This window comes from Centropristis striata, chromosome 16 (genome assembly GCF_030273125.1).
Source record: "Centropristis striata isolate RG_2023a ecotype Rhode Island chromosome 16, C.striata_1.0, whole genome shotgun sequence".
Classification (NCBI taxonomy): domain Eukaryota; kingdom Metazoa; phylum Chordata; class Actinopteri; order Perciformes; family Serranidae; genus Centropristis; species Centropristis striata.
Window position 1 is genome coordinate 28,403,715 of NC_081532.1, and position 20,790 is coordinate 28,424,504.

General features: G+C 40.1%; 2 protein-coding genes across 3 annotated transcripts in view; one reads left to right on the forward strand and one right to left on the reverse strand.

Annotated features, from left to right (window-relative positions):
- Positions 1-1,121: 1,121 nt before the first annotated feature.
- si:dkey-13p1.4 (transmembrane protein 151B) lies at positions 1,122-6,661 on the reverse strand. Its single transcript, XM_059353042.1, has 2 exons — positions 6,533-6,661; positions 1,122-4,223 (listed from the first exon to the last, which is right to left on the reverse strand). Exons 1-2 carry the CDS (start codon positions 6,659-6,661, stop codon positions 2,592-2,594), a joined length of 1,761 nt encoding a protein of 586 aa, XP_059209025.1. The 3' UTR covers positions 1,122-2,591.
- A 578-nt stretch (positions 6,662-7,239) lies between these two features.
- Positions 7,240-20,790, forward strand: part of rpap1 (RNA polymerase II associated protein 1) — a 33,421-nt gene continuing 19,870 nt past the window's right edge. The window contains exons 1-12 of one of the 2 annotated variants that reach the window (XM_059353039.1): positions 7,240-7,362; positions 10,284-10,483; positions 11,249-11,397; positions 11,617-11,709; positions 11,856-12,006; positions 12,126-12,281; positions 14,084-14,308; positions 17,021-17,136; positions 18,898-18,996; positions 19,403-19,504; positions 20,186-20,353; positions 20,561-20,740. In XM_059353039.1, coding sequence (XP_059209022.1) covers positions 10,288-10,483; positions 11,249-11,397; positions 11,617-11,709; positions 11,856-12,006; positions 12,126-12,281; positions 14,084-14,308; positions 17,021-17,136; positions 18,898-18,996; positions 19,403-19,504; positions 20,186-20,353; positions 20,561-20,740 — 1,635 coding nt within the window. In that variant the 5' untranslated portion in view covers positions 7,240-7,362; positions 10,284-10,287. The remainder of the gene's footprint in view (positions 7,363-10,283; positions 10,484-11,248; positions 11,398-11,616; positions 11,710-11,855; positions 12,007-12,125; positions 12,282-14,083; positions 14,309-17,020; positions 17,137-18,897; positions 18,997-19,402; positions 19,505-20,185; positions 20,354-20,560; positions 20,741-20,790) is intronic. The other variant, XM_059353040.1, reaches the window with a different exon arrangement.

The following is a 20,790-nucleotide window of genomic DNA, read 5'->3' on the forward strand; positions in this document are numbered from 1 at the left end:
TGTCAAAGATCTGTGATATGACATATATGTTACATTGGGCGTTTATGGAAGTTATGTGTATGATATTTCTTATTTTAAAATAAATAAACTAGACACCTTTTCTGCTTACAGAAACACAAATTTGCCTTTTTCTTTACATCTCCACAACACAATTGTGACAGAATAGAATTTTGTTTATATTTGGTCAAATGTACTTAGATTAGAATTAGAATTGTTAAATGGGTTTAAACTTCGTCTCGAAAACAAAAAATATTTTTTTTGAAATTAGCTACTTTTTCACATTTCTGTTTCCAGTCACACACATATTTTGGAGATGTCACTTCCTGTCACAATCAAACAGTCTTGCTAAGGGATTAAATGAGTTAAGGTGAAGCATAAAGCTGTATATGGGAAATTATAGAACATTTAAAGTGTTTGTTACACATGTGTCACCATGGGTTCTTATGGGTTAATGGCCTTGTACCAGGCATTATGAACAAGAAATTGAAGAAAACAAGAGTGGTCTAATAATTTCTCCATATATGTATATTTGTATATTTGCTCTTTTCAAAGACACCAGACCGACGTTACAAAGATTTAACCTTGCAGAACAGTGGAGTTGCCTGTCTACCTCTTCCCCAATTGTTTAGTTTGTTCTATAGTTTGACTTTGGTGTTTTGAAGGATTAGCTGGATTCACCAAAGACACACAATAACACAACAAGCGAATCTGTAGACACAGTGGTAGACAGCAACTCCTGCTGGGTTCTGACAGGTAAAATGATTGTTTTTGTCAATGGAGTCTGGTGGCTTTGAGATGATCACAGAGAATGGATTCAGTCCACACAGCCCTCCCTAATATGAAGGATATTTAGCACATTTAGACAAGGGCTGGGCGATATATCGATATAAAAGATATATCGATATATTTTTTAATGTGATATGGAATTAGACCATATGGAAAATGTCTATATATTTAAAATATTTTTCTTTCTTTATATATAAATGCTGTCATATTTAGTTATTTTGTAATGTTCGTTATCATTTTCTCATATAAATATATTCATATCAGAAAAAGATTGTTTTATTCCACAGGCTATTTTTATTTATTTATTTTATTTTATTTATATTTTTTTATTTAAATGTGCACTTTATGGAGCTTTGATTTTAAAAAAAAGGTACTCCTTTTGTTCTATGGTATTTGTGTTCACTTAAATAACGGTTTCAATAAAACTACTTGCTTCACATGTCATATTTGGCTTTGACTTTGTCTCACTTTAAAATAAATATATCGGGATATATCATATATCGATATTCAGCCTAAATATATCAGGATATGACTTTTGGTCCATATCGCCCAGCCCTAATTAGACAGCTTTTGATTTATTTAGATGGGCTTTTGTAGGACACTAACATACATTTTGCTGCCTCTGTCCACCACAGTACATTGCTTCTGCGTTATACAGGTCTCAATAAATTAGAATATCATAGAAAAGTCCATTTCCAGTAGTTCAAGTCAAACAGCCCCAACCAAGTATTGAGTCATATAGATGGACATACTCTTCAGAGGCCAACATTTCCATATTAAACATTAAAAATTGGTCTTTTGTAATATAACATTTTTTTTGAGACACTGAATTTTAGGTCTTCAGTAAATGTAAGCCATAATCATTATAATTAGAAGAAATTAAATAAATTAAGATATGAAATGTTTCATTCTGTGTTTAATGGATCTATGTAATGTGCTGTTTCCACTTTTTGAATTTAATTACTGACATAAATAAACTTTTTTATGATATTCTAATTTATTGAGATGTACCTGTAGTCCATGGGTCAGAGCCCACAATTTCACTTGTCGGTACCACTCAAGGTGGCAACACTTAGTCATCATTTTTTGAAAATGTCTATGTCTGTAAATGATATTTTAGTATGATAGACATTCCTGAGTGGCAGCTGAGTCCCAGTAACCAGCTCATGAAGTGAACCACCCCCTAAAGTAAATAGCATTTAGATGCTATAGTGTATCTTAGTTTAGGCTCATGCTCAGTAGTGAGCAATGTTTTTATAATATTGTGTTTGGTATAATTTTAAAGATGACCTTCTTGGCTTTTCCCACAATTTTCACCTAAATTATATTAGTTATTTTAGCCCTGTGACATTTAGCAACATCGGGGACAAAAAAATCAGATCCTGGAAAACCGACAGGACTCTATGGATTCAGGAACTGCATAGTATACACATACTATTTCATGAATTAAAAGAATGGCTTTGGCAGAAATCTCTTATTATCTCATTTCGAGCAGTTTGGAGAAACTTGTTGGTATGTGACAGGGCTGAAAAATGTCTAATGTCATTTTTTTAACAATATACTTGAGTTGTCTACTGGAGGAGAGTCATTTTGTGTTTTTAAAATAAAATGTGTTTTCTATGTCTCATAAAAGACCTGCCTGATCTTCAAATTGTTGCATTACTGTAGCTAATACACTGACTATTGATAAGTACCTTGCTTCATTAAATCCAAACTATCCCTTGAAACTGTGTCTATGCAGCAAACAGTGACAGACCATCCATCAATACTGAATTTAATCAATAGTCCATGTGTCTTAATGTCCTTCACAGGGCCGTCTCCACACAGGATGAGCCTCTCCGTATGTAATATCTCCTGACCTCCCTCCCCTCCTCGCCGCCACATCCCTCAGACCGATGCACGATGAGCACCGGGAAGAACCTGGCGTCCCTGTAAGTCGGTGGACTGTCGCTGAGAGCCAGCTGGCTGGAGTCGGACCGGCAGCACTGCTCGTCCACGCAGCAGGGCTCCGTCAGGTTGCTGCTGCGGCTCCTCCACAGAGCCACGGTGCGGTGGGAGCCGTACATGCGGCAGAGGGAGAAGCGAGACGTGTCCGAGGAGAGGTGAGAGTGCAGCAGCGCTCCCCGGCAGGAGAAGAGGGAGGAGCAGCTGGAGCTGGTGATGGTCCTCCTCCTGCCTCCTCCGTCACCTCGTCCCCCCAGCTCCCTGCACTGCTCGCAGTCCTCGGGGCTCTGCAGGGCGCCGTAGCTCTGAGCCGTCTGGCTGCTGTCCACAAGGAAGCAGTTTGAGGACGAGGTGCATTCAGTGTCTTGTAAGGAGTTTGAGTCTGCTGTGCTCATGTTGATCAGCATGGCCTCTGAGTAGCTGGGAATCAGCTGACGGTTGCAGCGGATGTGCCACTCCATCTCGGAGCTGTCCAGGGTGTTGACTCTGGGAATAGCACAGCCAGGATTATTCCCCAAAGGCCTGTCTTCATCTAGAGGAGAGGGGCTGCTGTGGCTGTACTCTAACCCAAATAGTTTCTCTATGCGGTAGTGCACATAAGCAGTGCGGTACTCTATGAGCACCCTCAGAGGCCAGGACAGCATCAGCAGAGCTGCCAGCCAGAAAACAGCCTCGGAGGTGTACCAAGGCATCCTATCTGGGTCTACGTAAGCTATCAGGTTGTCTCTGAAGTCCACATTCTTCAGCTGCATTCCCTCCCTGGCCTCCATGTAATCGTCCAAACCCTCGATTTCCGAGAAGAACCTGGCTCTCTGGTTGAGGTAATCGTTTTCTGGGCCGGCCTCTGTGAAGCTGAAACACTTGGTGAAACGCAAGCGAGTGGCCGGATGTCCCTCCAAGCCCCTGAGGTCACGTGATATGTCTTTCATGCCACAGTGGCTGTAGTCAAACTCCCCCTCAGCCACATGGGTGTTCACCCTCTCACGGTACACCTGCATGGTGGTGTAGGCGTCCCCGTTACGGTATCGAGTGACCTGTCGAGTCCGTCTGACAAAGTGGTAGCTGATGGCCTTCCACCATATGCAAGGCGTGGCCAGTCTCATGCGCAGCACGCGCTCATACACACTGTCCACGTCTGCTTTGCTCTGCAGCTCGCTCCTGGCCCTGCAGTGCCAGCACTCCACCATGTATAAGACGTAGAGCATGAGCAGGAAGGCCAGAGGGATGTAGATGTAGCCATCAGAGCAGGGGCTCTCATGGTAGATCATCGTGTGTCCCCCCACGCCCATCCCAGAGGCCCCCCGCAGGGAGGAGGTGAAGGTGGCCGTGAAGGAGGAGACGAGGGTGGAGTTGAAGCGGATTTTAGTGACGCGGGTCAGGCGACACCAGGCCACGGCGCCCAGGCAGCTGTACATGAGCAGAGAGAGCAGCAGGCAGCGCCAGTGGGACTCCCTGCAGACACAAGCACCCAGGGACTGCTTCACTGGACGCTGCTGCAGAGAGAGAGAGAGAGAGACAGAGTAATGAGGAAAAGGCACTTAGAGCAATGAGGCCCTGAAACCTGGCGGTGACATGCAGTTGAAATGCAAATGAACGCGGCTGCACTATATTCTGCCGAGCTTTTCCATACCTAAGCACAAAGTAAATCAAACTGGAGAAAGCTCAGTGGAATTCAATTAAAGAGTGAAGTGTCCCTGGGAGGCTGTGAGTCACAGCAGATGACATAAATAAATATTGACTGAGGTGTTTTCACACATCTATCTCTGAAATTAACAGAGTTTAAATTGCATGAGGGCAAATGTACTCGCTGGTAAAGATGTCACATTAATATCACAGTGTAACACACCTTAAAACCTCGACTCCATCGTAGAAATAGAGCCTGAGCCTGATTCACGGTTTATTACTTACTTAGATCATATTTAAATGAAGCATCATTGGCAGAAATTATGCTCTAGCCTCTCTACTCTCTAGTGTTTAACTCATTCATCAAGGAAAAATGCAAAAATGTTTCCAGTTTATCAAATGTAAAGAGTTAGTAGTGATTTTATTTTAATATGTTTAATGTATATATATATATATATATATATATATATATATATACATATACAGTAATTGATAATGGAAATAATTTTTAAAGCAGCCCAACATGACCCAATAGATCCTCACCCATCACAGCCAAATGCCTTACCCTAAACTGAACCTTAATGTGACCCTGAAACCAAGTCTTAAACCTCAAACAAACAAACAAACAAACAAACAAACAAACAAACAAACAAACAAACAAACCCTCTTTTGGTTAAAAACTGGTTCCGGTCCTCACTATGTAGGAAGTACAACACACACACACACACACACAGCTCTGCTCTACTGCTATCTGCTGAGTATTGGGCGGTTCGCTCAGGGCAGACAAACAGAAACAGAAATGCTCACATTTGCAATAATGACGACGAAAGTCGAATCGTCCCATTCAGCAGAGAAAACACACTGGCCTAAAGCGATTTCATCAGTAACACTAACAGTAAAAGAAGCTGGAGCGAAACCCTTTATGCATAACAAAGACTGCAAAATTTAATACGTGTGTCTGTAAAGGAGGGTAGTTTTGGAGTTTCACACATTCAGAACTTGATCTGAAGCCATCTTGTCAGTCACATTTATCCCGATTTCTAAATGACATCATGGTACTTTTATAATATTTTGTCTGGTTCTTTGGGTAACAGTCGTCCCCATGAGATCCTGTGTTCTTGTAGACTACCTCTGGTGTTTTATGGAGTGAAACAATTTATGCTGACAAGCAGCCCATCCATTACTGCACTGACACAGGGGTGGGGATGTCACTTTGCTGGTTCCACCTCAGTTATTTATGGAGTAAACAGGGATTCAGTTCTTGGTAGCAGAGAGGACAGACCTTCCAGTGCTCCAGGCCTCCTGGCTGCAGATGCAAGAGACTACAGACCTACCTTAAAATCTACAAAATCTATTCACATTTAAATAAAAATGTCCATTCAATTTATGATTATAACCTCCATGTTTAAAAAAAATCGATATATATGCCTAACTAACTAAATCTGGTGGCTGGAGACAAATGGGACGTTTGTGAAAAAGACTCAAGTTGCTTGCAACTGCATTGTATTTTAATCTATTACACTGTATAAAATAGGACTAAGTAGAGGATCTTAGGTAAGACAACTCGTGCTCTCTTACTATATGTGCATGGCTGGCTGCACACAGCCAATCCCTCAGATAGAATCACAGTAATTACTCCATGACAGTAAAGACAGGGGGCATGGTGAAGCAAACACAGGCACATGCATGAACACTCAACACTTGGACAAACATGGTCCTGCTTTACAAAAAGAATTGTTTGCTGGCTTAACAAGTCTCTGAAGGAATTGAATACATGCATTTATGAGAGTGATAATATATTTCCACATCACTGAATTCGACAGTCACTAACTGAAATGGGCTATTCTGAGATTTCTGCAAATAGAAAGGATGTTTGGCTGCAGGTGCATGCAGATGTAAAAAAAAAAAAAAGGGATGTCAATATAGGATGTAATTTAACAGAGATGAGTAAAATCAGAATGCATGTTTAAAAGCCATTTTTTAAGGACTTTAATGAAATAAGCTGAGGGAAGTTGCATATAAGAGTGGGTTTATTCGTAGCCGATTGATTTTTGGGGGGGGAATTGCTGTTATTTATACTTAAAAAGTGATAAGAACTATTCTTAGCTGATGCTTCTTCATGGTTTTAAGGTTTTGGTTAAAATTTGTAATAATGAATGGCTATCATGTCTACACCTACCTCCTCCGGGACATCACTCTCAGCCGGTGATTCCTCGTCCTCCTCCTCCTCCTCCTGCTCCTCTTCCTCAGCATCATTGGGAGCATCGGCCGCTGTGTCCTCCGCAGAGTCCGGATCGGAGGAGAGCATGCTGCACTTTTCGCATGTCAGAGAAAGATTATGCACTCACTCCTTTTTATTCGCCTTCTCTGTTCTCCTGCTCCCCCCTGTCTGTGCCCCCTTCACCCCCACACCGTCTGGGCCGGAGCCAGCAGGCTGCTGCTGCACGGAGCGGGGGTCCCGCGGTGGTCCCGCCTGGCTGGACGGAGGGGGGCGGGGTTGAGGGATTTCACCGCAGCAGAGGCAGCAGAGGTTGACCATGATGTCAGCGAGGCTTGTTGTCGAAATTACCTCATAAAACCATACAGAATTAAAAAAAACACCTGCTCAATGATCGTCCAGATGCAGGTGCGCTGCGCTGCGCTGCGTCCTGGAGGAGGGAGGAAGGATAACACAGAGCCTGGTAACGGCATGTGGCAAACCGTTATACTGCATAAATCAGCTAAGAAACCATAAAATATTCACCAACAACTCAGATAAATGGTGTATGCAGTTTAGGCCTCTAAATGACCAAATGATGTTTAGAAGAAAGAGGGCGTCTCGATAGAGTAGTCGTTCATAGCGGTTTATCCCGGAAGTGCTTTTATTTTGAAGGTGGAGTTTGGCGTCACATGAAAAATCTTCCGTGTGGTCTCCTGAGAGCGAACCCAGCACCAAACTGAAGGTTAGCTTACGCAAATGTGAAATATTTTAAAACACCAAAGAGAGAAACTTCGTGTTGATACGAGAAGGTATTGCTTTGATTTAATGTAGCTAGAGCTAATTGAGGTTTGGCATTTATTTAAAGGTAGCTAACGTCAGCTAAGCTAACTGTGTGTTGCATTCATTCCCAGTGTGTGTCGGATGTAAACTTAACTACACGTGAAAAGGAAAAAGTAATAACTAGCTAGTTAGCTAACGTGAAATATGATACGTATTTTATTTGTTTAATTCGTTACATTGTGTCCCTTTCTGTTCTTTAAATTACGTACCTTTTACGTTTTTAAATGATCCACGCTAACCAAAGTTCAGCTCCACTAGCAGCAGGTGAGAGTTGATGTATGTTTTTTTAGGGGCTCCAACTAAAAGTGAGTTAAATTAATACATATAACAGGCTTGTTTCAGTTTACTAGTCTGATTCGTTTTCAGTTGATTCGGCTCCATTAAGCAAATCGTCACACTGTTAAAATAATCGCCTAAGTCATTTTTTGTCAAAATTGTTTTTTGTTTTTTTGCCTAAATCATCTCGTAATGACGCCGGCCATCTATGGTAAAATCGCCTCCATCCTCAGTTGATCAGATCATGTGATTTTGCCCCTTTAAGATAATGGCCTATGTCAAGTGTGAGACTTAAGCGGATTTATTATCCCTAAATCGAAATAAAATGTGACTTAGGCAATTTTCTGAACATGCCTTTGTGACTTAAGCAAGATATGGTAACACTTTATTTTGAAGGTGTCTACATAAGAGTGACATGAGCGTGTCTTAAACATGACATGGGATGTGTCATGAACATTAATGACACTTTGAAGTAACATTAATGCTCATGATACTTGTCATGTCATGTTTCTGACAGGCTTGTGTGACTCTTATGTAGACACCTTCAAAATAAAGTGTTACCATATCTTGCTGAAGTCACAAAGGCATGTTAAAAAATTATTTATTTCTCTTAAGTTACATAATTTACACACAGTGTTATTACTATGCCAATAGCCATCCTTCGTTACATCCTTTTTGAGTGAAATGATCATATGTTACACTTTTGGTGAAGTTTTTTGGGTTTCCTGCAAAACTTTAAAAAATTAGTTAGGTGATTATTTTAACAGGGTGACGAAATTCAACATAACGTTAGATGAAAAGCTCTGACAGTTACTATGGCAACTTATGCTGGTAAACGTTGTTTAGTTTTCTTTTTGGAACCTATTTAACCTCAATTAAGCTACTAACATGTCTTATTTGGTAAACACATTAATCACAAGGCCCCAGAGTTAAACAAAAGTGTAATTATCTGTCAGAATGGGCATAACACATTATTTTTGTGGGCACCAACCAGCTTCTGGCCCCTTGAATCCTCTCGACCTCCAACTCCAATTGTCTTGTGTCAAAGTCTTTTTCCCCATCAAAGCCTGATCAGATGCAGAAAACATGCAGCACACTGCACAGCCTTTCTTGTTGGAAGACGCCCCAGTCAGACAGAGCACAGTTTGCAGCATCTTTACACATTTGTACGTTTTTTTTAAATGCAAAAATGGACAGGTAGAGGCTACTTGCTCTGATTTTGATTGAAGGTGAGAGTCTGTTCTTAAATAATACGCAGGGACACAGAAACTGGAGACCCTCAGAAAGAGGAGATATCAGAGGTAGTACCACGTACTGGCCACCTTTTTGGGCTTATTTTAGTATAATCTGATTGGACAATGGTTAGCACTTTCGCCTCGCAGCAAGAGGGTCATGGGGTCAAATCCGACTGGCAGCTCTTCTGTGTGGAGTGTGCATGTTCTCCCCGTGTCAGCGTGGGTTCTCACCAAGTCCTCCGGCTTTCTCACACAGTCCAAAGACACGTAGGAGTGAATGAGAGTGTGAATGGTTGTCTGTCGCTATGTGTCAGCCCTGTGATAGTCCCGTCCAAGGTGCACCCCGCCTCTTGCCTAATGTCAGCTGTGACCCCAGTTCAGATGAAGATAATGAATGAATGATTGGACAATGGTGAAAATGCACAAAGTTGTGGAAACGTTGGAACATTTACATTTAGTCATTTAGCAGACGCTTTTATCCAAAGCGACTTACAGGAAGAGTAAAAGCAAACAATCAAGGTATAGTGCAATAAGAGCTATTAGTGCATCAATAAGTGCTAGTGACAATTCTTTGATGAGTAGAACTATCGTGTGGTGCTAGGAGAGAAGGTCCTCTCTGAAGAGCTGGGTCTTCAGGAGTTTTTTAAAGGTAGAGAGGGACGCCCCTGCTCTGGTAGGAACTGGTAGTGTGTTCCACCAGCGGGGAACAAGAAGTGCAAAGAGTCTGGATTGTCTTGGACCAACGGGGGGCAGAGCCAGGCGCCGTTCATTGGAAGAGCGCAACGGTCGTGAGGTAGCATATGTCTGAATCAGGGCGTTCAGGTAGGTAGGAGCAGCACCGGAGACAACCTTATAGGCAGCATTAGAGATTTGAATTTGATGCGGGCTGCAACAGGTAGCCAGTGGAGCTCAATGAGCAGCGGAGTAACATGTGACCTTTTTGGCTGGTTGTAGACCAGGCGCGCCGCCGCGTTCTGGATCATCTGAAGCGGTTTTACCGTGCAGGCTGGCAGGCCTGTCAGGAGGGCGTTACAGTAGTCAAGTTTTGAGATGACAACAGCTTGTGTCAGGAGTTGAGTGGCATGTTGAGTTAGGTAAGGCATTCAGGGCGCTCCTGCAAAAACACAAGGCACTGAGAGCACAAAGTCACAAGGAGCTTAGCAATGCAAAAGCAGTGAGAATAATGCCTCTATCTCAATTACAAGATGCTGCCCAGCCTGATAAAACGCACTCTGTGTGATCGGGACTGTGTTAGGGCTTAGTTTACTTGCTGCAGAGATTACTGGTTGGGTTCAGGTGGACAGTGTGGAGAGACACACATGGATAGGGAAATCAGAATTACACAACAATGATTTAATATCATCTCGTGTGTCCTTCAGAGGGATGTTGCGGCGTCCCAAGCCAACTGACTCTGAGGCAGACCTCTTAAGAGAGCAGGAGAGCTTTCTGACCTCTGGGGCCCCGTCTGCTGCCAGCGTGGTCCGCCGACCTGACAAGAGGAGAGGAGAGGCTGGAGGAGACGCAGAGGAGCATAACGAGGAGAACGAACAAAGAGACAGGGATGTCGTCACCATAGAGGGTAAGAGATCTTTTTATCATCGAGGATAAAAACTGACTGCTGATCTTTTGTGGGTTCTAACAATGTTCAAACTATTCCACAAAGGGCCGTGTGGCTGCAGGTTTTCGTTCCAACCAAGCAGCAGCACACCAGACTTGACTCAGTTAATCAACTGATCTCAGTCTTCAGACAGTTGATTGGTCAAACTGTGTGCTTTTGCTTGGTTGAAATGAAAACATGCAGCCACACGGCCCTTTGTGGAATAGTTTGGACATGCCTGTACTAGGGTTACTTGTCACGATACTAAAATTTTCAACTCGATACTCAGGAAAATATTTGATACTCGATACCATTTTCGATACCACAAGGATAAAAACAAAGACCCCAAAATTTAACAGAAATATATTTATTAACAAGAAAATGCAACATGTAAAAATTAACAGAACCACAGGTTAAATACTTTTTTATTATACTAATAAAAAACAGTTCTGCAAAAAGAAACTGCAACTATGATAATAAGCTTCAGGTCTGAGGTAGTGCAAAAAATAAATAAATACAATAAACAATAACAATTGGAACAATATGTTTGGCCCTGTGTGTTGCTGTTTGGTAATGTAAAATGATTAACTCTATGTTTATGTATACTGACACTATGTATACTGTCGATGCTTTTGAAAATGAGTATAGTATCCGGATACAACGTTTTAAGATTGATACTTTTGACAACCCTACAATGTACCATATATTCTTAAGAATATTTAAGTTTAACTTTTATGTTTCCTGCAGATCTTCCAGACCAGCTCCCATCTCTGACGCCAGCCCCTCCTAAGAAGTCTCGCTTTAAAGCCAGTCGTGTCACTTTCGAGGATGAGGATGCTGGTGAGAGGCTGGACAGACATGACACTCACGTCAGCGCTGTTCTCTCCAGGATCGTTGTGAGTACCTGTTGTAAAAGAACGGAGATGCAAAGTGTGCCTGACTGACTGTGTGCCAAATAAAGTAGCTTTTCCCCCTTTTAGACCTCTCTACATATACATGCATCTGATACATTTTGTTTATCCGATTTCCTCGGTTATCCAAGTCTACTGGTATCATGTTTTTACACTTTTTAAAAATGATTATTTCACCAATGGATCTGTTATCTTTGTGTCCAGGAGAGAGACACCAGCTCTACTCCAGTATCTCTACCAGCGTTTACAGGCATGGCTTTCCCCAAAGTATTGCACCGCTCAGAAACCAGCAGTAAGGTAAAAAGACATTCATTCCTATCTGAATTTTTTATAAACCCATGTAAAGAATCACATATTACTTCAAAATTTTAAAACTTTATTAAGCTTTGCCACAATAATTTGCATTCATCTTGATGTCTTATTTTATTCACCCTTCCAACCAGGTGCCACTGTCTTCAGCTGGTGGGAAGAAGAGTATTTTTGCACGTCAGATTGCAGCTCAGAGACTGAAGGAGGGAAAGACGCCATTACATTGTGCACCTGAAGCTCCTGAGACCAGCATGGATACAGATCAGTGTGGCGCTGCAGACAGTCGTAAGTAAATGTAATTCCTATGTCAGCAGATATGTCCAAATTCTTAAAGAACAGTTGAATTTGTTTGTGGCAAAACATCTTTCAACACAGAACCCCCTCTTTGTCTCCTCTCCACCCAGCAGTCTCAGGTCCCAGCCTGCTGTCTGGTCAGGGGCTCGGGGGTCCAGATAGATCAGGAGAGGCCATGAGGATCCACAGGGAGAACCAGGCTAAACTCCAGGCCATGTCTCGCTCTGAGATACTGCAGGAGCAGAAGAAACTCTTAACTCAGCTCGGTAGGCAATGCTTGTGTCTACATTCATATCATTAATTCATATAATTTATTGATCGATTGATTGTTTGTTTGCATGGCAGGGAAATAAATAGATTTCATTTCACCTTTATTTATTCAGGGAGGGCCAATTGAGAGCAAGCTCTCATTTCCAATGGCGCCCTGATTACAGTACAAATACATTTCAACACATTACACTACATATCCATTTTTTTTGCCTAAATCATCTCCTCATGATGCCGGCCACCTATGGTAAAATCGCCTACATCCTCAGTTGATCAGATCATGTGATTTTGCCCCTTTAAGATAATGGCCTATGTCAAGTGTGAGACTTAAGCAGATTTATTATGCCTAAATCAAAATAAAATGTGACTTAGGCAATTTTTGAACATGCCTTTGTTACTTAAGCAAGCTATGGTAACACTTTATTTTGAAGGTATCTACATAAGAGTGACATGAGCGTGTCATAAACATGACATGGGATGTGTCATGAACATTAATGACATTTATTCAGGGAGGGACAATTGAGAGCAAGCTCTCATTTCCAATGGCGCCCTGATTACAGTACAAATACATTTCAACACATTACACTACATATCTATAATAATATATACTCAACAGAAGCATTGGTGTGTTCACAATCCTTGGATGATCCCATTTTCCGAGTTGGGAGACGTTCTCCTGACTTCTTTGTGTTCAGGAGCTTTAAGCTCCAATGAGTTAAAAACATGGACCCGACAAAGATGTCATATTTAATATAATATCAGAGTGTTTAACAACAACATTGACAGCTGTTTTCAGTAGAGCAAATTAAAGTGATCAGGGGAAACATGGAATATTAATCATTTTTATGATTGCTCTGACACCACATGAATGCAGCACTAATGGCCATCTTGCAATGTAAATGACAGAGACAAATATTTTGTTTGTCCACCCTGTGACTTCTAAATGTAATGGGTTCTTCCTTGGCAAATGCTACACATTTCCACCAAGTTACATGAACATTTGACCTGTAGATTTCTGTAATCCTGCTGCAAAAAAGAGACAAAAACAAAATGAAAACATACTCTCCTTGGCAGAGGTAATTACAGGTAATTTTACAGCTCAGCAAAGGTACTCTTCCTGAAGCACAACTCAGGTTTTTCAGTCATCTAGCCAAAAGAGATCAACAAAAATGGAGGTCATTTTACTAAAAATGGTACAGGAAAACGGAACAGCAAAACTGAAAAATCTAACCTAATTCTTTTTATTTTTTTAGAATATTTTATTTTTCAGTTTTCAATTCAACAAGATATACATGAAAACACAAACACACAACTCAAAACCCCTTCCCCAACCCACCCACAAACTGAAAAGCGAGAGGAGAGAAAAAATAAATAAATAATAAATAAAAAAAACAGTCGAGAGGCAAGGAAGACAACAATAAGCACTGACAACAAAGAGCTTGCAAAAACTACAACCCATCCACCATATAAGCTGGCAATGTGTCCATATATGCTAAATAGGGCTGCCACATCTCTGTAAAAGTATTATAATCATTCCTGAGTATATATGTAATTTTTTCAAGTGGAACACAGCTATTCATTTCTGAAACCCATCTTCCTATAGAAAGTTGGGAGTCAGATTTCCACGTGAATCTAACCTCATTCTCACAGTGTTACAACTTCTTTGTTCATGGAAAAATCCCAGACTCCAAAACTATAGAGTTGTGTTTAGGTATGGAAGTATATGCTGAGACGAAGATGTGCGTTTGTATCCTAACTTGTTGGTCCCACTGAGTATAACACGATTATTTCTGCTTCCCAGATCCGAGACTGGTGGAGTTTGTAAGGTCTCGCAAAGCCCAAAGCGTCTCGTCCTCTGCCTCCGCATCCAAACAACCCCGGGGCGAAAGCAGCGAGGACAATTTTCCTCTTGAAAATGTGAGCAGAGAGTCAGAGTCCTCCGGTGCTGCTGCGCTGTTTCAGAGACCCGAAGAAGTAGAGATGGAAGGAGAGGAGGAGGAAGAGACACCACCACCTGCTGTCACGGGTATGATGGATTTAAAAACAACCTTTTTATCACATGTAGCTTGTCAGTTGTCCTGCTCTCTGCTGCTGCAGGTATGCATAAATCAATAGCATTCAAACTATTTGGAGCACTATACTTAATATGTACAGGTACATCCCAATACATTAGAATATCATGAAAAAGTCCATTTCCAGTAATTCAAGTCAAATAACTCCAACCAGGTTTTGTGTCATATAGATGGACATACTTTTCAGAGGCCAACATTTCCATATTAAACATACTTTTATGTTTTGTAATATTTCTTTTTGAGACACTGATGTATAGGTCTTCATTAAATGTAAGCCATAATCATTATAATTAGAATAAATTAAATAAATTAAGACATGAAATGTTACATTCTGTGCGTAATTGACCTATATAATGTGTTATTTCGACTTTGTGAATTTTATTACTGACATATACACTCCTGTTCAATAAGAAACATCATAAAGTAATGCACTGACTGGCTATTTTACTTTTCATGCTTTAACAAGGTATCTGGGTCTTAAAAAGTCTTAAAACACCCAAGGCCTTAAAATGTCTAAAAATTCTCTTAAAATCTCATAAAATGTCTTAAATAAGATTTTGAAGGGTCTTAAAAATGTATTTAGTTTACTTTTATTTATAACAAATGCATAAACTTCAGTCTCCGTTTTTAAATATTTCAGTTTTTGACTTCTAAACAAATATTAGTTCACAATAGAGAGGCTTCTGGTGTTTTTAGTTAGGTTATATTTTATTCTAATGTGAAAGAGCTATGAATAAATTCATAAACTTTGCAAGTTATTCCGGGCCTCCGATTTTCCTTCAAGTCTTTTGTACTTTTTTTGCCAGTATGGATGTGAAATGGGTCTTAAATTGAATTCACTATGGTCTTAAAAAAGTCTTAAAAAGTGTTAAATGTGACTTGTTGAAACCTGCAGAGATCCTGTTTAATTCGAGTATTTTCACAGTTTGGTATTAGTACTTTAACTTAGTAAACGATCTGAACAATTGTTTCTCATCTGTTAAGTTATAACCTTGTTGCTGGGACTGTGAAATGATTTGATTAATGAGGTTTTTTTGAGGGAGAAGCCCTGAATGTATCATTGTCAGGTCCATCACATCTGGCGGTCTGCCACTCCAGCCTTCATCTCCCTCCTGATGCATCTCATCTAACTGATTCTCTCCCAAGCATCCACTCTCTAATTGTATAACTGATGTGCGATGCTTCTGCTGCATGGCTAAAATCCTGACATAAGGCTGATCATCGACTTCACTTTGTGTGATTAGCAGAAAGGCCCGAAGTGAGCCAGAAGTAGCTACTCAGTGCAATTACTGCAGATCATTCAAAGAATGCTCGGTCCTGATGAAAGTGTTGCTAATGGATCGTATGAAGACAGATCTTGCACATCATTTATACCATCATCTATTTCCCCCCAAAAAACTGAATGAACAGAGCTGGTTTTGTCATTCTGTTATTCTGGCCAAAGATCGATCATTTCCTCCTCTGCCTTCCATTTTTAGAAAAAAACCCAAACTTGTTTTAAGTTGAGAAGTAATAGGCAGACTTTACTTCAGACTGTGGGTAGTATGGGTGCTGAGAGTACTGAGTGTAGCAGCACTTTGACTTTACTATAATGATGCATGTTGGAGTTGTCTCTTTAAAGTCAAAGTCAGCTTTTTTGCCAGTTCTTCACATGTACCAGACATACAGTACAGGCCAAAAGTTTGGACACACCTTCTCATTCAATGCGTTTCCTTTATTTTCATGACTATTTACATTGTAAATTCATCAAAACTATTAATGAACACATGTAGAATTATGTACTTAACAAAAAAGTGTGAAATAACTGAAAACATGTCTTATATTCTAGTAAACAAAGGGTGGCTACTTTGAGGAATCTAAAATACAAGACATGTTTTCAGTTATTTCACACTTTTTTGTTAAGTACATAATTCCATATGTGTTCATTCATAGTTTTGATGCCTTCAGTGAGAATCCACAATGTAAATAGTCATGAAAATAAAGAAAAACGCATTGAATGAGATGGGTGTGTCCAAACTTTTGGCCTGTACTGTACAAAGGAATACAAATTGCATTTCTAACTATCCCCATAGTAAAGACAAGAAATTTCTAACACTAAAGTAAATAGTAAAGTACTAATAAAGACAAAGCTATCCTAACACTAAAGTAGACATAAATAAATAAAGAGCACAGCAGATGAAGACATATACAAATAAACAATAAGAGAAAAAGAGTTCACAGTGTAAATGTAAGAAGTAGCAGCAAAGTTATGCATAAGTTAGAGGTTGTAATGGTGCAAGACAGTCACTATTAGCAGCAGAAGTTTTCTGTTCGACATACAGTCATGGACAAAATTATTAGACCACCCTTGCTTTCTTGTTCATTTAATGCCTGGCACAACTAAAGGTACATTTGTTTGGAGAAATATAATGATACCAACAAAAATAGCTCATAAGAGCTGATATCTAGACATTTTCCACGATTTTCTTGATAATGATATGGTTATTATCAATTATTGTGCGAATGGCATATTGTGCAAAGACAGTCATTATGTGGGTCAAAGGGTTCTGAGTCCAGAGTGTTTTCTTTTGAATGTGTGTGTGTGTTTTGATTTTTATTACCAATAAAAAAACAAACATACATTGTAACTTATCTTGCTTTTGCCCATCTGTGTGTGTGAATGTTAGAGGAGGATCTGCCGGTGAAGCCTCAGAAGGAATGGGTCCACATGGATAAACTGGAGCCAGAGAAGCTGGAGTGGATGACAAACTTGCCTGCACCCAGAAAGAAAGGGACCAAGCAGGTCAGGAGATAATTCTTACAATACTAGTAGATGCAATTTTCTTAATTTCCATCTGCTGCTTGCATCTGATCAAGCTTTGCATTCAAGCATTAACATGCATGGTGGGTGGACAGTTTTAAGCAGTTGCCACCTGCATTAGAATGCGTCTCCACGTGCATCTCGAGTGATCACTTGAGATCGGAGCGCACTTCCCCACTCTATATGCTAATGCAAACTGATACATAATTTGTGTGTGCAAAGACCAAATACATTGTTGTTTTTAACATCAAATGCATTGTTGTTTTTAAATCACACACTAGTCTGCCAGAAATAAAAAGAAGAAGAAAACAAAACACAACATGTGTTCCAGGCAAACCAAGTCACTCAAGATGTTTGACGCATTCATAATGTGTTATTGGCTTTTTAAACATTTGAGATGGAGTAGACAGGGCCAGCTTATGCGATTTGAGAACCAAATTAGTGTGTGTTTTTTATTAAATTTTTCCAGAATATGATGCAGACAAAGATAACAAATAAAATGTTGTCCAGAAGCCTTTAACTGTACTGTCACAGCTCTTAATGATGTCGTTCAACATATGGGACAAGACGTTAATTACTGTGGTTTCAAAAACCACAGTAATTAACGTCTTTTGTGTCCACAAAATTAAATTCAGTCAAGAATTGTTTTGTCAAAAAAAAATTCTCAGTCTATTCATCTCACTTCAGTCTTTTTATTTCTCCTCAATGAGAGTCAAACCCACAGACTGACCAACAAAGTATTCAGTCAAACTGAACTGAACAGATATCAAACATGTTGGACGACAACAACTGCAGCATTTTATCAAACTTTCCACAACTTTCAGCTTGACTGGTCTGAATTTTATTTTAATAAAACATAAAAAAGCCTAACTTTGCAGCGTTGTTTTCGACAACTTCCCGACACAATATCTCCAGTATATTCCTAAAAGTGTACACTATATATACACTCAGGCATCCGGAAAAAAACAAAAACGGAGAAAATACTGACGGCTCGCCAGCTGTCGGAATGCTAAATAACGATACTTGGCACCCATGAATCGATATAATATTGCCACGCAAAATATCGCAATACTATGCTGTACCAAATGTTTTCCCCCACCTCTAGTAAGAGCCACTTCACTAATGATTAAAATATTTTTAAACCAGCACAACAACGGTCAGCAAACATCAGTCAGTATGTTCCTAACTGACGCATTATAAACAACATTTGGTAACGCTTTATATTAAGGTCCATGTAATAACCATTAATTAACAAGTAATAAGGCCCCTGTAAGTCCTTACAAGATGCTTATTAACATTATTGTGTGTTTATAAGTTTATATAAGTGTTAATAATGGCATTACAAACACCCATGACCCACCCATTATGTCTTTGCCATGCCGTTATTAATCTTATTTGGTTTGCTTATTGATATTAAAATATACTTTATTGCTCATCTATTATAAGTTAACTGTAAGTGAACTATGCTTTTTGCAACTACCGGATCTAAAGCGAGAACAATGCCTTATTACTTGTTAATTAATGGTTATTAAGGACCTTATTATAAAGCGTTACCCAACATTTTCCTCTGAATGTGGTCTGAGGAATCAGCTCTCAGTGCATCTCGGGTGCATTCACACCTGTTAGAGCTGTCCTGTTGGGATGTTAATGCCAGGTGGGATCAGAGCCTTGGTGTTGGGTGGAAAGTGGTCGTGGGTTGAAAAGATGTGTAAGCTGACAACCTTTTGTTCTGTGTGCTGATAGGCCATGCAGGCTCGGTTTGACTTCGCTGGAGCCTTGATTCCACCCAACGAGGATCTGCCGACCCATTTAGGCCTGCACCACCATGGAGAGGAGCCTGAGGTCAGTAGTAAAAGTCTCCTTTTATTATTACTATTATTACATTTATTGTGTCTTTAATCTTTATTGTCTATGAAACATTTTTGTATAAAGCATCTTCACGTCTAGTATGCATGATTTCTTTTTAGTATTCAATATTTGTATAGCAGTACCAAGTACCTGCAAAGTCAGACTCTTGATTCTGGTTCTGAACTTGAAATGTCATTATGGTGGCCCATTTCTCCTCTTCCTTTACTTTTCCTTCTTATTTCTTTGAATGCCGTGTTTTCCTCTGGTTTTATTTTAAATTATCATATAGTAGCATTCGTTACATTTCCTCCACTTCAGCTTTGGTAGTGTCATCCCACTTTTTAGACGGACTCTGTGTGTATTTCTCTGTAATGATTTGACTCTTGTCATCTCTCTGCAGCGGGCAGGTTATTCCCTGCAGGAACTCTTCCTGCTGTCCCGGAGTCAGCTCAACCAGCAGAGGACTCTGGCTCTCAGCACTCTGGCCAGCGTCATCTCAAAGGTACGCAAGGAAACACAGACTGTGTCACTGCAGAGTCGCATGTCAGCGCTCACTCATGTGGCTTTTTTCACTCTGTAGCAAGGTTATAATAGTTTTGGATTTTTCATTAGTTTTAGTTTTAATTTTGTTGTGAATTTTTGTTTTCAAAGTTTTAGTTTTGGTTCGTTTTTAGAGGGAGTTTTAGTTTAGTTTTTATTTTTTGAAAATGCTTAGTTTTAGTTTAGTTTTTATTAGTGTTAGTTTTAGTTTTTTTGTAATGGGCTATACGTTGGGTGCCAGATTCAAAGAGGTCATAATAAATGTTGCGTTTATTTCCTTTAGTTTATCCATCTTAGCCCCAATAAGGTTATTAACTCTTACAGTTCTGGGTGTTTTGAATTTTGGTTCGAGTGTAGACATCCAACTCTCAGTAAACACATTTACCATGTGTTCCTGCATGTTGAAATAGAAACACTGAATTATGAATGAAAAAAGTTGACAAAAACGAAAACTAAGGACATTTTCACTATAATTTTAGTTAGTTTTGGTTAGTTTTGTAACCACACAATACAGTTTCAGTTAGTTATCTTTTTTTTTAAAACTCTAGTTTTTATTTTTATTTCAGTTAACGAAAATGTTGTTACAATTCTAGTTTTCGTTATTTTGTTAGTTTTCGTTAACTATAATAACCTTGGTCTGTAGGCCCGTGCCGGGGGGTACCAGTCCGTTCTGAAAGGCAGCATGCTGTCCACTCTGCTCGATGCCGGCCTGCTCTTCCTGCTCCGCTTTGCACTGGACGACGGCGTGGAGGGAGTGATGTCTGCAGCTGTGCAAGCTCTTAAAGCACTCCTTGTGTGTGCAGAGGATGAAGTAAGACAACTACCTCATCTAAACAGACTCACTAAAGTCTGTGATTCTGCAAAGCATCAGTGCAGAATCACAGGATTATAAAATATGTCAGAAAAACAGAAGTGAAAACTCAGATAATACATGTGGTTTTCTTTCAGTTCTTCTATTGGAGTGTCCCATCCAACGCCTAGTTCCTCTTGTTAATTTCTAAATGGTCTGCCCTCTCAGGAGTGTTTGGACTGCACCTTCTCCTGGTTTCGCGGCTTGGCCTCCTTCCCTCTGCTGCCATCTGCTCAGGAGGAGGAGGAAGAGGAGGATGAAGGTCTGCCTGAATGTATGAAGGAGACGGCGAAAGAGAAGGAGGAGAGGAAGAGCGACCACGATGTGGCCCTGCAGGATGTCGTCAAGGTACAGATGTTTACATTTAACATGCTTTCTTTGGCTTTTTCAGCTGTATG

Bases quoted from the DNA above. Each gene is read 5' to 3' on its own strand.
- si:dkey-13p1.4 (XM_059353042.1), bottom strand. From the start codon at position 6,661: ATGCTCTCCTCCGATCCGGACTCTGCGGAGGACACAGCGGCCGATGCT. The intron at 4,224-6,532 runs GTAGGTGTAGAC...CTCTCTCTGCAG, and splicing joins AGAGTGATGTCCCGGAGGAG to CAGCGTCCAGTGAAGCAGTC.